This window comes from Anguilla anguilla, chromosome 13, assembly GCF_013347855.1.
Source record: "Anguilla anguilla isolate fAngAng1 chromosome 13, fAngAng1.pri, whole genome shotgun sequence".
In the NCBI taxonomy this organism is placed as follows: domain Eukaryota; kingdom Metazoa; phylum Chordata; class Actinopteri; order Anguilliformes; family Anguillidae; genus Anguilla; species Anguilla anguilla.
The window spans coordinates 5,670,239-5,682,276 of NC_049213.1; the positions used below are offsets into that span (position 1 = coordinate 5,670,239).

At 42.1% G+C, this 12,038-nt stretch overlaps 1 protein-coding gene across 1 annotated transcript in view; it reads left to right on the top strand.

The window, feature by feature from the left end:
* The first annotated feature begins 1,873 nt into the window (after positions 1-1,873).
* iqsec2b (IQ motif and Sec7 domain ArfGEF 2b) overlaps positions 1,874-12,038 on the top strand; it is a 91,103-nt gene continuing 80,938 nt past the window's right edge. Inside the window, exon 1 of the mRNA XM_035388517.1 lies at positions 1,874-5,356. Coding sequence (XP_035244408.1) covers positions 4,893-5,356 — 464 coding nt within the window. The 5' untranslated portion in view covers positions 1,874-4,892. The remainder of the gene's footprint in view (positions 5,357-12,038) is intronic.

Consider the following 12,038-nt stretch of genomic DNA (forward strand, 5'->3'; position numbering starts at 1 on the left):
ATTGGGAGACATATTATTTGTAGGCTAGGAGCATTTCTGGCAGGAAAAAGAAAAAGAAAAAGGAGAAAATGCAAAATCCCCTTAGTTTGGGGCTTTATTGTGCGGACATGTGAAGTTGTTTATGGTAAATGGTAAATGGACTGCATTTATATAGCGCTTTTATCCAAAGCGCTTTACAATTGATGCCAATTTATGAATTCTGCCTGTTGAAATGGAGTCAGAATGTACATAAATTAATGTTTTTAAGGGATGAGCGTCTGTGGTTGTTGCAGTTTTTCTGTGGGGAACCCTGAAAAGTTCCAAACTCTCAGTGGGGTATGGGGCATGCCCCGCCAAGGCGTAACTTGGCTGAATGGCACACCTGCCATCTCAGTGGGGTCCACCACTAAACAGAAGCCTCCGTAGATGTGAGTGCGTCTCAGGCGGGGCGTCACCGTGTGCTGAATTATAGACCAGAAAGGCTCTAACACCCCACTGGCTGCCACAGCCATTTTGGGACAAAATCAGCAGATGGCAAGGTGATGCCTGCCTCTGAACAGAGTACAGTGCTCTCATTTAGCCCTCTGAACGACTGGCTTCTGCTTTAGCTGTCCTGAATGTTCCTACTCTTCAGCCTTTCCAGTTCTGTAGCCTAGTGGCTGGTTTTAACGCTCTGCTAGGATCATAGCACTCGGTCCAGATGTGCTCAATTAATCAGTATTATTACTTGCAATATATTTTTTCAGGCATTTTGTTATATCTCTCTAATTATTACAGACTACAGTAAAATGGAGAATATTGCTGTTGCTGCTACCATTCCTGTATCTGTTTGTCCACTGTTATTGGGTTATTTTTGTTTTAGCAAAAATGCTCTTTTGACAATATGTTACTGTTATGCCAGTAATCTCCTCATAATCCACACAGTTTTGTTTTCTCATGTAATTTTTTTCGAATAAAACCTTAACGTTCCAGAATCTGGCATCAAATCATGGCAATGGCTGTTCTTGCAAATTATGAGAAAGAAAAAGAAATCAATGGTTTAAAAATGTTTTAAAAGGTAAAATAAATGTCCAATGAAATTTTTCATTTATTCTTGTTTGGTGTGTGTTCATGGGAGTGAGAGATAAGAGAGGGAGAAAGATGTGTAGAGGTGAAAGAGAGATACACACACTCGCTCACACACATACACACACACACAAAATGCAAACATGCACACACACAAAAACACACACTCACACACATGATTTATGCACATTAATACATTATTTGTCTCGAGGTCTGTGTGGTTTTATATATATATGTCTGAGTTGCAGAGCAGCATTGTTTTGCTAAATTAGCCATTTTATTTATAATCAAATTCCCTGTCTGCATGTAAGGGGGCATTTCCATAGAAAACAATGCTGCTCTGCAACTCAGACATACATATGAAACCACACAGACCTCGAGACAAGTAATGTATTAATGTGCATAAATCACGTGTGTGAGTGTGTGTTTTTGTGTGTGTGTGTGTGTGTGTGTGCATGTTTGCATTTTTGTGTGTGTATGTGTGTGAGCACGTGTGTGTATCTCTCTTTAGCATCTGCCATAGGGCCTCACTATACCTGTGTGATGTGTTCATTTTTCAAAAGCAAGATATTTTCATTGACAATTATTTCAGCAAAGTAATTGTAATCATGTAAAGCGTATATATATATATATATGACTACAGATGGATGAACGCGGCACTTTAATTATTTTCGCACAAAAGCACAAATTGTCTGGCTCACCAAAAATCTACTCGTGCATCCCACAAAGAAACTGCGCGAAGACAGAGTGACTTAAATTGTGACTTGTGTGGCCATGCAAATAGGCTACTGCAGCTCGTGCATGGTGCTGTTTTGATGTAATACAAGATGGCTGTCCCCTTCAAAAGCGGTTTTAAAATCTAAATGTCAGTCCCGTTGCCTCTTGAGGATTTTCTTTGGGGTCCCAGAGGGAGTTTTACGGTCAGTGGTCACCTATTGTGCTTTCTGTCAACGCGCAGAGGTAGATCTTTCATAGAATCTTTTCCATTTTCGCCCGGCTGTCCAGAGCGAACACTGATGGGGTGATATTCTTTTCTGCGTACCATCACTGTTTAATGACGGTATGTTTAGCAGACACCGCGTCATACCCTTTGACTCTCAGAGGTTCCCCGATGCTCCAGTACCGCTTTACGTCGCTCATCCTGCCCTGTCTATCTAGGAGGAGGAGGAGTATTAACGACGAACCAGGATGGAGAGGCGAGCAGAGCAGCATTTTGTGCAGCCTGCAGCGCAGCTGAAATGCGAAGAGGCGGCAGGTGCGACAGCAGGAATCGTCATCCTTTCCGGACCTGGATAACTTCTGGTCCAAGTTCATCCTTCACCAGTCACTCCTGATCAACGTGTACAATATGCAGCGGTTTGAGAGCGATTTATGTCTGATTCGGCTAATTATAGCTGCTCGGAGAGTGGCAAAGAAATAACGGAAGAGAGGGTTTGCTAAAACCGAATTAAAGAAAACATTTTTTATTTTAATTATTTACAGAAATGTATTTGTCGATAAATTGTTTCGCGCACGTTTACCTGTCGGGTGTATTACAGTCCAAAATATATTTCATTGGGTGAAGAAAGAAAGGCGTACGAACTGCTCATGGGGAATCAAGCAGGTTCAGATGACGAGATTAATAGTTTATCCTTTATTGATAGCTCTTAAGAACAGTAGCCTGGTATTTTAGATGTGCTCTTTTTAAAATTTTAAAAATTTTATTTAAAAAAATATCATTCCGCATATTGATTTGGTTTTGTTTGGATTTACTGACCACGCTTATGCCAGATTTCTGACACGATGTCCTGAATGTGCATCTGTCACCGTGCGCTAAATATCTTTCCGGGTTTTTTTTTTCTGAGCAGGAAGAACTGCAATGTGTTGGATCACTAGCACACACGAAAACCGCATTTGAGAGCGGACGGAGAACACCGGAGAAACAACGAGAGCTAATTGTGGACTCCCAGATCACTGATGAAGTTTAGCGGACGAGAGTCCACGGCTAATGCTTTTGACTGAATACAGGGAGAAGGGCACGAGTTCCCCTCGGCTCTTTTGCTTCTGCTGCAAGAACAAGTGCGCGCGAGCTTTCTGCGTGGAACTGAAAATAGACTGCATCATTTGCTATTTTGATTTGTGTAACTGGTTTATGATATTGTCCGTCGTTCGTGAACATGTGAAAAGAAAAGGTTTTTTAAATCATTTTGAGACGTGGGCGGTGAAGAGGAATTTAACGCGATTTCAGGAGCAGTGCGTTTGAGGAGAGAGCAGCTGGCCCCTCGCAACTTGTTCTCCGACGCAACTCTTGACGTGTGTTGTAATTGACAGAGAGAAGGAGGAATACGCAGGACACAGAATAGACATTTTGCTTGAACACAAGCCAAAAGCCACAAGGAAGGCCCAGAGAGGCAAGTATGGGCTTGGTAAAGACGCAAGGGAAAAGCGCGTGACAGACAGTTGAGGTTTGAGCGAATAAATCAGTGGTGTGTAGATGGTGCGGGGGAAGAGCGGGGAAGGAAGATTTACTGAAGCGCGTTGCGGGCTAACGGATGCGGTGCTGAGGGAACGAGAAAATCAGCCGTATTAGGGGTATACTGCCTCGGAAACTGAGATATGAAATGAAATATATTTTTTCCTGGAGACTGACGGCTGCAGAAAATAATTATTTATGGGGTGAAGAGGGGACAAGGGTCTGGCGCGCGGTGGAAACGGGAAAGAGCGGGAGCGGGGCCAGTTCCGTTAGTGAAAGCTCCCACCTCGCCAACCCTCTGAGATATGTAAAAATGTAATCTGCTGTTCATTGGGAATCCATCCTTTTTCACCTTATCCTACCTCTTCTTTTCGATTTTCGGGAACAGATTTTCTGTGTGGGACGGGTTGATGGAGACCGCATTTTGACGCGTTTCTCTTGTCACGGGACTCGTTTGCTTGCAGGCAAACACGGAAAATGAACTATTCTAGCCAAACGAGAAGACGGATCCACCTCTGACTGAAAGTGTTATTTAAAAAATGTATAGTCTGTTAGTCGATAAATGCAGAGGCGTTTAGGAGATAATCTGTCTTGCTGATATTTGCGTTTCATCTGTTCTCTAAACCATCTTTCAATATCCTTCGTTTTGTGTTGTACAAAAAATTACAAGGATGTCAAAACTGATTTTATGTAAGTGCACGCGCACTAGCCTGCACTCCTCTGACTCTTGCTCCAGTCTCAGCCCTTTATAACTCTGGAGTGCAGATTGTTGGGGTGGATGAGCAACATTTACAGAAATAGCCAGCAGAGAGCCAAAGCGGGGTATCACGGAGGGATAGTGCTTCTCTTTCATCCCGCCTTTTAGGATACTGTGCCTGGATGGACAGCTTGTTCACCGACTGAACCACGAAAACAAAATGTCCAAAACCTCCTACCCTTTGCCCTTCACAACCCTGACTTTCTCTCCCAGGAGCTCTTGCACAGGTGAAGATGGAGAGCTAGTGAACACTGATGATTAAGACTTTTGGTTCCAACTTTTGGACTCCTCAAACTTCAGAATGACTTATTTCTTTGAGACCTCCGTGCCGTAGATGTAGAAGAGAAAATCGCCCATTGTTTCCTGTCTGGTCTCCAGGTTGGTAGAAGTGTGTCGATTGTAACCAAGGAAACATCACTAACTCTGTGAAGAGAGTCACTTAGGAGTAGGGTGAACCCCCAAACGAAGTAGGGTGAACCTCTTAGGGTAGTGGGATGAAATTGGGGCTTTGTCATCCCTGAGAACCTGTCTCAAAATTCTTCTCCCCCCCACTTATTAGTGGGGGGGAGGGGGACTAATAACTGTGGGTTGGGTTCTGAATTTTTAAAGAGTTGCAGACCAGCACTTGGGGGCGTGGCCATGGAAACTGGTCAGGTCAACCTTGACAGCCCCAACCGGGCGCTGGAGTACCTCCTGGAGCTCAACAACATCATCGAGAGCCAGCAGAAACTTCTGGAATCCCAGCGCCGTCGCATCGAGGAGCTGGAGGTCCAGCTGGACCGCGTGAGCCAGGAGAACAAGGACCTGCGCCTGGACCGCCATTCTCGCGGTCCCGAGCTGGCCAGGACCGCCCCCCACCCTCCCGGCCCCGCCCTGCCCGCCAACCCTCCAGCCCCCTCCCAGCCTGCCTACTCCCATAAGAGCGTCGCCGGGCCTGGCTCGGCCCCTGCACCGCCGGCCGTGGGGCGGGAACGACGCCCCCACGCCCGGCTGACCCGCGGCCTCTCCTGTGGATCCGCCGGCGGCGACTGCGAGCGCCTGGAACGAGCCGACAGCCCCGGGTCTGCTTCCGCCACCTGCCCGCCCGCCACCCGCCTCAGACAGTGAGTTTCAACCTTACGTTTCCCTTCGCTGCGTTTGTGCCATCGCGCTACTGCAAAAACGTTCCTGGTTTTACAGCTAGCAAAAACGTTCCTGGTTTTACAGCTAGCAAAAACGTTCCTGGTTTTACAGCTAGCAAAAATGTTCCTGGTTTCACAGCTAGCAAAAATGTTCCTGGTTTCACAGCAAGCAAAAACGTTCTTGGTTTTACAGCTAGCAAAAACATTCCTGGTTTAAGAGCTATCAAAAACGTTCTTGGTTTTTCAGCTAGCAAAAACATTCCTGGTTTTACTGCTAGCAAAAACATTCTTGGTTTCACAGCTAGAAAAACATTCTTGGTTTTACAGCTATCAAAAACGTTCTTGGTTTTACAGCTAGCAAAAACATTCCTGGTTTAAGAGCTATCAAAAACGTTCTTGGTTTTTCAGCTAGCAAAAACATTCCTGGTTTTACAGCTAGCAAAAACGTTCCTTGTTTCACAGCTAGCAAAACACTCCTGGTTTTACAGCTAGCAAAAACGTTCTTGGTTTTACAGCTAGCAAAAATGTTCCTGGTTTTACAGCTAGCAAAAACGTTCCTGGTTTCACAGCTAGCAAAAACGTTCCTGGTTTTACAGCTAGCAAAAGCTTTCCTGGTTTAACAGCTAGCAAAACGTTCCTGGTTTCACTGCTAGCAAAAACGTTCTTGGTTTTTCAGCTAGCAAAAACATTCCTAGTTTTACAGCTAGCAAAATCATTCCTGGTTTTACAGCTTGGAGAAACATTCCTGGTTTCATTGCTAGCAAAAACATTCCTGGTTTCACAGCTAGCAAAAACGTTCTTGGTTTCACTGCTACCAAAAATGTTCCTAGTTTTACAGCTAGCAAAAACGTTCCTGGATTTACAGCTAGTAAATTTTTTAGTTTCCGTTGTTCCAGCAGAAAGCTAATTGAGATTTGGTGCATCTTATAGCCTCTTCTGTAGATGAAAGTTAAGACTAGCATTCCTTAAGGTTTCTGTTCTTCCCATAGAAAGCTTAGGCTCTGTGTTTGACACCAGCAGTGTGCTGTGTATTATTCGCTCTCAGTGGGACATGACTCATGAGTATGTGCTTGAAGCTCTTACAGATTTCAAACGTGTTTTGTTTCACAGTCAAAGGACCTGTCGGTTGATTTTGACTGGCAGGTGCGGATTGCAGCACCTGGTTTCTGGGATTTGGGTTACATGTACAAATAGTGACATGAAAGTCCCCTAATTCTAATGTTGAAGATTAACTGCTGACAGTTCATTTTATTTGTAGTAGTTAGCGAGGTACAACTGCGCATGGCTGAACTTTTGCAGATTATTTTGAACGTGCTATTACTGTTTGCAGTTTGGATTTGTGTGTCAATCTCCTGTCTTGTAATGGACGGTACTCTTGGGTTATTATTCCATCTCTTTCAAGGCATTCATTTTCTGAAGCTCCCTGTTGCTGCTGTAACCCTTACTTCCTTTTCTCCCTTATTAAATCCTGCTATATTCCATAACACCCCAGTGAAACACACATGTAGCCAGATAAACGGTTTCATCTGACAGGGTGAACAAGCATAAATTAAAATAAGAACAGTACCTTAAGAGATCATTCATTCAAAAAAGTATAGTATTGTATAGTAGAGCATAGTACCATATAGTTGACTAGGTAGGGGCCACCACAGCAAACTGAATAAGTTTGAAACTGTGGTGAGGCTTATACTACATCTCTTATTGTACATGAGGTGTTCACACTTTTTTCACATTTGTTTTAATACAAAGAAAATTCAGTGTATAACCGATATGTTTAAATACAAGTTTTACAGATCTGTCTTTTAAGTCCTGCTTGTGTTCTAGTGTGGAACAGTGGAACACTACCTTGATTTTATTTCCACGATATTGGGATATATTTCATTGAAATTATGGGAACCAGTGGTCGCATGTGAGACAGATATTGGGGAAAACAGGTATCTTTTTGTACATATACAATATGGACAATTGTTTTTGGTTGTTTTTAAAAAAAAAAAATTTTTCTTTCCCTTTTAAGTAATGACATGGCTTTTTAACAAAGGAAAGCAAACAAAAAATTAAAATGATATTGAAGAAGGAATTTGCACCAAAAACAGTTACACAGTTACAAAAAAATGTGATTTGCTTATATATCTGCAGATAGGACAAGCACCCTGTGCTGCAGTACTGGGTTTGGGAAGATGGCGTTCTGGAGGTTAGGAGAAATTTCTCCTGATGATGTAGGCGGGTTGAGCTGCCAGTCATCTGTGTGTGTGTGGGTCCAATCTGTTTGGCAGGGCAATGTTCCTATCCTTTAATTGTGACAATGAAAGCCATTTCTCCAGTTTCCTTTGGTGCTGCTCTGGTTGTTAAAGTCTTTGTCTACGTTTGTGAGACGCTCTGTCGGAATGATGGGAGATGTAGTAAATCGGAAGAAGCTTATGTTGACCACAACGTAATCTTGAAATGTTACATTCTGAACTTTGCAGAAACAATGAATGTATATGTGCTTAGACTAACAACACAACGGACGTAAGTACCAATATACACATTTAATGAAGGGCTGAGAGGTTTTTTTATTTTTTATTAAATGAAAAGTTTCCTGTTTAAAGGCCACTCCGTTGTCTCCCCGTGTATGCGGTATCATGGTAGTTTCCACAGGAGATATAGAAAGCTATGGCTTAGTGATCATTTTAAAAGGCAGTGCACATCACATATGCAGCAGGGTATGTGAAGACTTAAACAAGATGCCTCCAAACTACATACTACTGACAAAAACCCAGTTAGTCATTTTCAGTGTTACTCTGTCTCCAGATACAAATCGAAAACAAGCCCACGTAAACCCATGTAATTTTTTTTTTTCTCAGAATGTTTTTAGAAAACAGCTTTTGAAGTGATACATTTGCAAAACAGGTTATTATTTCTTTTGTGATGCTATGCTAAATCACCCCTACACCATGTTAGTGTTCAGACACCGGTGCCCAGCTGATCTTCACTGTCTTGTCCCTGGTTGCTTGGCAACACCGTTTTCCCCTTGTACTCTTAGTCATCGGTAATTAATTTAGCTCATTGGTTTTGGGGGAAGATGATGTTTACAAATGCAGCTGAGTTTGGTGTGCCGGTTCTACAAGAGAAAGTTTGAAGGGTAGTTAATAAAGGAACACACAAATTTATAGCGACAACAAGCCATTCAGCCCGTTTAGGCTCATGGTTTACCTGTTGTTTATACCGTATCCAGTATTGCATCAAGTATGGACATGCAAACCCCAATGTAGCTGCAGCTACATTCATAAAACATCACTCAGTTCTCTCATAAAGATGGTGGTACCTTCAAAAAACTATGTGTGTCTTGTCATCATCAGTGAAATGGCGATAAATCTCGCTCCTCACCAATTTTACATCTCTTACTTGTCAGAAGTCCATCTGAGTGATATAATGCCAGCAAAATTGTAACTTTATTTCTGCTTTAAGTTCAAATAAAAATGCATGACTCATATCCTTGTGCTGTATTAAAAGAGATTAAAAAGTAACTGGATTTGGTGTGAAGTGGGGCAGTGTTGTCAGGTAGCTGTCGTTGGTGATTATACTGTAGTTTTGGAAATAAAACTTGTGTTCAGTGTTTGTGTAACTGAGCCACATTTGTGAAGAAGGAACAGAATCTTACAGTCCAGCAGATATGGATATATATCAATATATCAATACAAGAGTAATATCAATACAGACAACCTTGGAAATATAATAAAGTGTATTGAACACAAAGTACCGAAAAGGGCAAAGCACAATTCACTACTATAATGTACAACAACTATGTGAGTGCACATGTGTGTCGGTGTTGTGTGTGCCTGTGCGTATGTGTGTGTTAGCATTGGATACACGTGCACACAAGTATATGAAGAGTGTTGTATGTTCTCCTATGTGTGGAGTTTCGTACTGCAGGCACGTGTTCAAGGAGAACGAAGGAACTAAGATGGATTGGAGTTTGAAACTAGCTGGAGGTAGTGATTAACCAATGGCGCATGGAGCGTGCTGAAGAGATAAAGGATAGCGGCTATGTGGCTGTTGGTGTGCGTTTGTAGAGATCAACATGCCATGTTATGACCGGTTAGTATTTAAAATAGATCACATGCAAGATCTGTTCTGTGCGTGATATATATTCAAACTAACACGGCGCGGTGGATGGTTTAAGACCCAACCACAAGAGAATGGCAACACATGGAATGTTTACATTAACCATCAGAACACAGTAACCATTAGCACCGTCATGTACGTCCAATCATAAATGTTGCTACATTCAGTCCGTTGCCAATTCTGCTATATGCCCAGAGTTACAGCCTTACTTGAGTCCTTTGCTGGGTGGATATATAGAACTACTAAAGATCTATTAAGCAAAAAGTAAGCAATTTACCCAGTGTCTCCAAATCTATCCAAAATGTCTAAATTATGCATTGCTGTAAATCGCAACATAATCATGTATTTCACTACAAATCAACTGTTTTGACTCAAGAAACTCACTTTTGTTTCATTTTCAAGTGGGAATTACAGGCTTTCCATCAGTACGGTGGTCTAAAATATCTAGGGGTTCAGAAATACATCCAAAATCTCTCCAAAAATGAATAAATAAAAAAATGAATGCTTTTTTTCCCATTATAAAGCCTGGAAATGTGCCCCTTATGAATGTTTAAGATTAAGCATTTATATCAGATAAAAAATAATGCAAAAACATTATCACACAAATGTGGTACAGTACCTAAATGTGTAATTATTAACTCTCGTATGTTATTCTGTACTCTACAGTATGTAATGTTTTCTTGTATGGGGATGGGATGGGATGACATTAAAACAATATTCAACCATCCACCACAGACGGTACATTAAACACAAAAACCACTTTGTTACCAACGAACACTGACGTTACAGTGCGAAATATCCTCATTATAAAATACCAGTAACATGTTGTTGGCTTTATCTTGTTGCTATGACAGTATATACATTTTTAATGGTGAAAAAATGTTTTTATGAATGCCCAGATCGACACTGTTGTCCAGTCTGTCATGCGTGGGGGGGGGGTATTTGCAGATGAGACTGCAGGGAGGGGGTGCTTGGTAAATGGACGACTAGCGCAACAATGGTGGTGCTTAGAAACTTCGTCTTCGGCGTAGTTGTCCTGAATCGTCTACTAATAAAGCTAGAACACAGATTTTGTGTTTTCAACTCATAATTTGGTTGCAGGAGCACAGAATGTCTGAATTGAGCAATCTAGGCACACCGGCGTGCCGACCACTAGGGGCATTACGTGAATGGGGTTAAATAAGTCACCATTTGAGGTGGACATATGGGCTTTGTAGTTTTGGGGAGTGTCTTTTATAGTCCATGGTACCTACATCATGCATCCACCTGCTGCTGAGTTGAGCTGTGAGTCTCAATATTATAATATTATTATACATGTGTGTTTGTGTGTGTGTGTCTATGTGAGAGAGCGAGAGGCAAGTGTGTGTGTGTGTGTGTGTGTGTTTATTTGTGTGTGAGAGTGTTGTATTTGGAAATTGATAGCTTAAAGGTAGAGCCACAGGTGAGCTTTAAGGTTCTAAGAAGGAGGCTTGCTACTTCCTGCTGCAGTCAAGTCGCTGAGTTCATCCTTTTTAACAGTGTGGGTACATGCATTCTACTGTGTGTGTCTGTGTGTGTGTGTGGGTGTGTGTGTGCGGTCCTTTTCAGTTAAATCAGAAAAATGCGGATCTATGTATAAGTGAGGTTATTGCAGTTCATTTTGTGTGGGAGAGAGGTGTTTAAACATCCACAGAGAATAAGATTGTATGTGCGTGGTTGTGTGCTCACACGCGCATGTGTGTCATTGCGTGTGGGTGAGAGACAGGAGTAGAGGTGGCACTAAAAGACCCTGTGTTCTTTTGTTTTTCATCCTTTGAATTTGGATTAAAAAAGAAAATTATGGGAACAGATGCCCGGAGAGTTTCTCCTCATTGGTTGCTTCTCTCTCGTGGCTCTGCGAGCTGATTTTCTGCCTGGTTCAGAGAAACGGTTCAGCCTGGAGGTGTTTAGCTTTGGGAGCTCACCATCCACTGAGGGCAAACATGCAACAAGTCTCTCGTCCCACAGCCTTCATAACAATTTACTGTGTAAACTTTACACTGTGTGTAGTGTGTAAACTGCACTATGTACACTATGTGTAATGTGTAACTGCACTATGTACACTATGTGTAGTGTGTAACTGCACTATGTACTCTATCTGTAGTGAGTAACTGCACTATGTACACTATGTGTAGTGAGTAACTGCACTATGTACACTATCTGTAGTGTGTAACTGCACTATGTACTCTATCTGTACTGTGTAACTGCACTATGTGTAGTGAGTAACTGCACTATGTACACTATCTGTAGTGTATAACTGCACTATGTACTCTATCTGTAGTGTGTAACTGCACTATGTACACTATCTGTAGTGTGTAACTGCACTATGTACACTATGTGTAGTGTGTAACTGCACTATGTACTCTATCTGTAGTGAGTAACTGCACTATGTACACTATGTGTAGTGAGTAACTGCACTATGTACACTATCTGTAGTGTGTAACTGCACTATGTACTCTATCTGTACTGTGTAACTGCACTATGTGTAGTGAGTAACTGCACTATGTACACTATCTGTAGTGTATAACTGCACTATGTACTC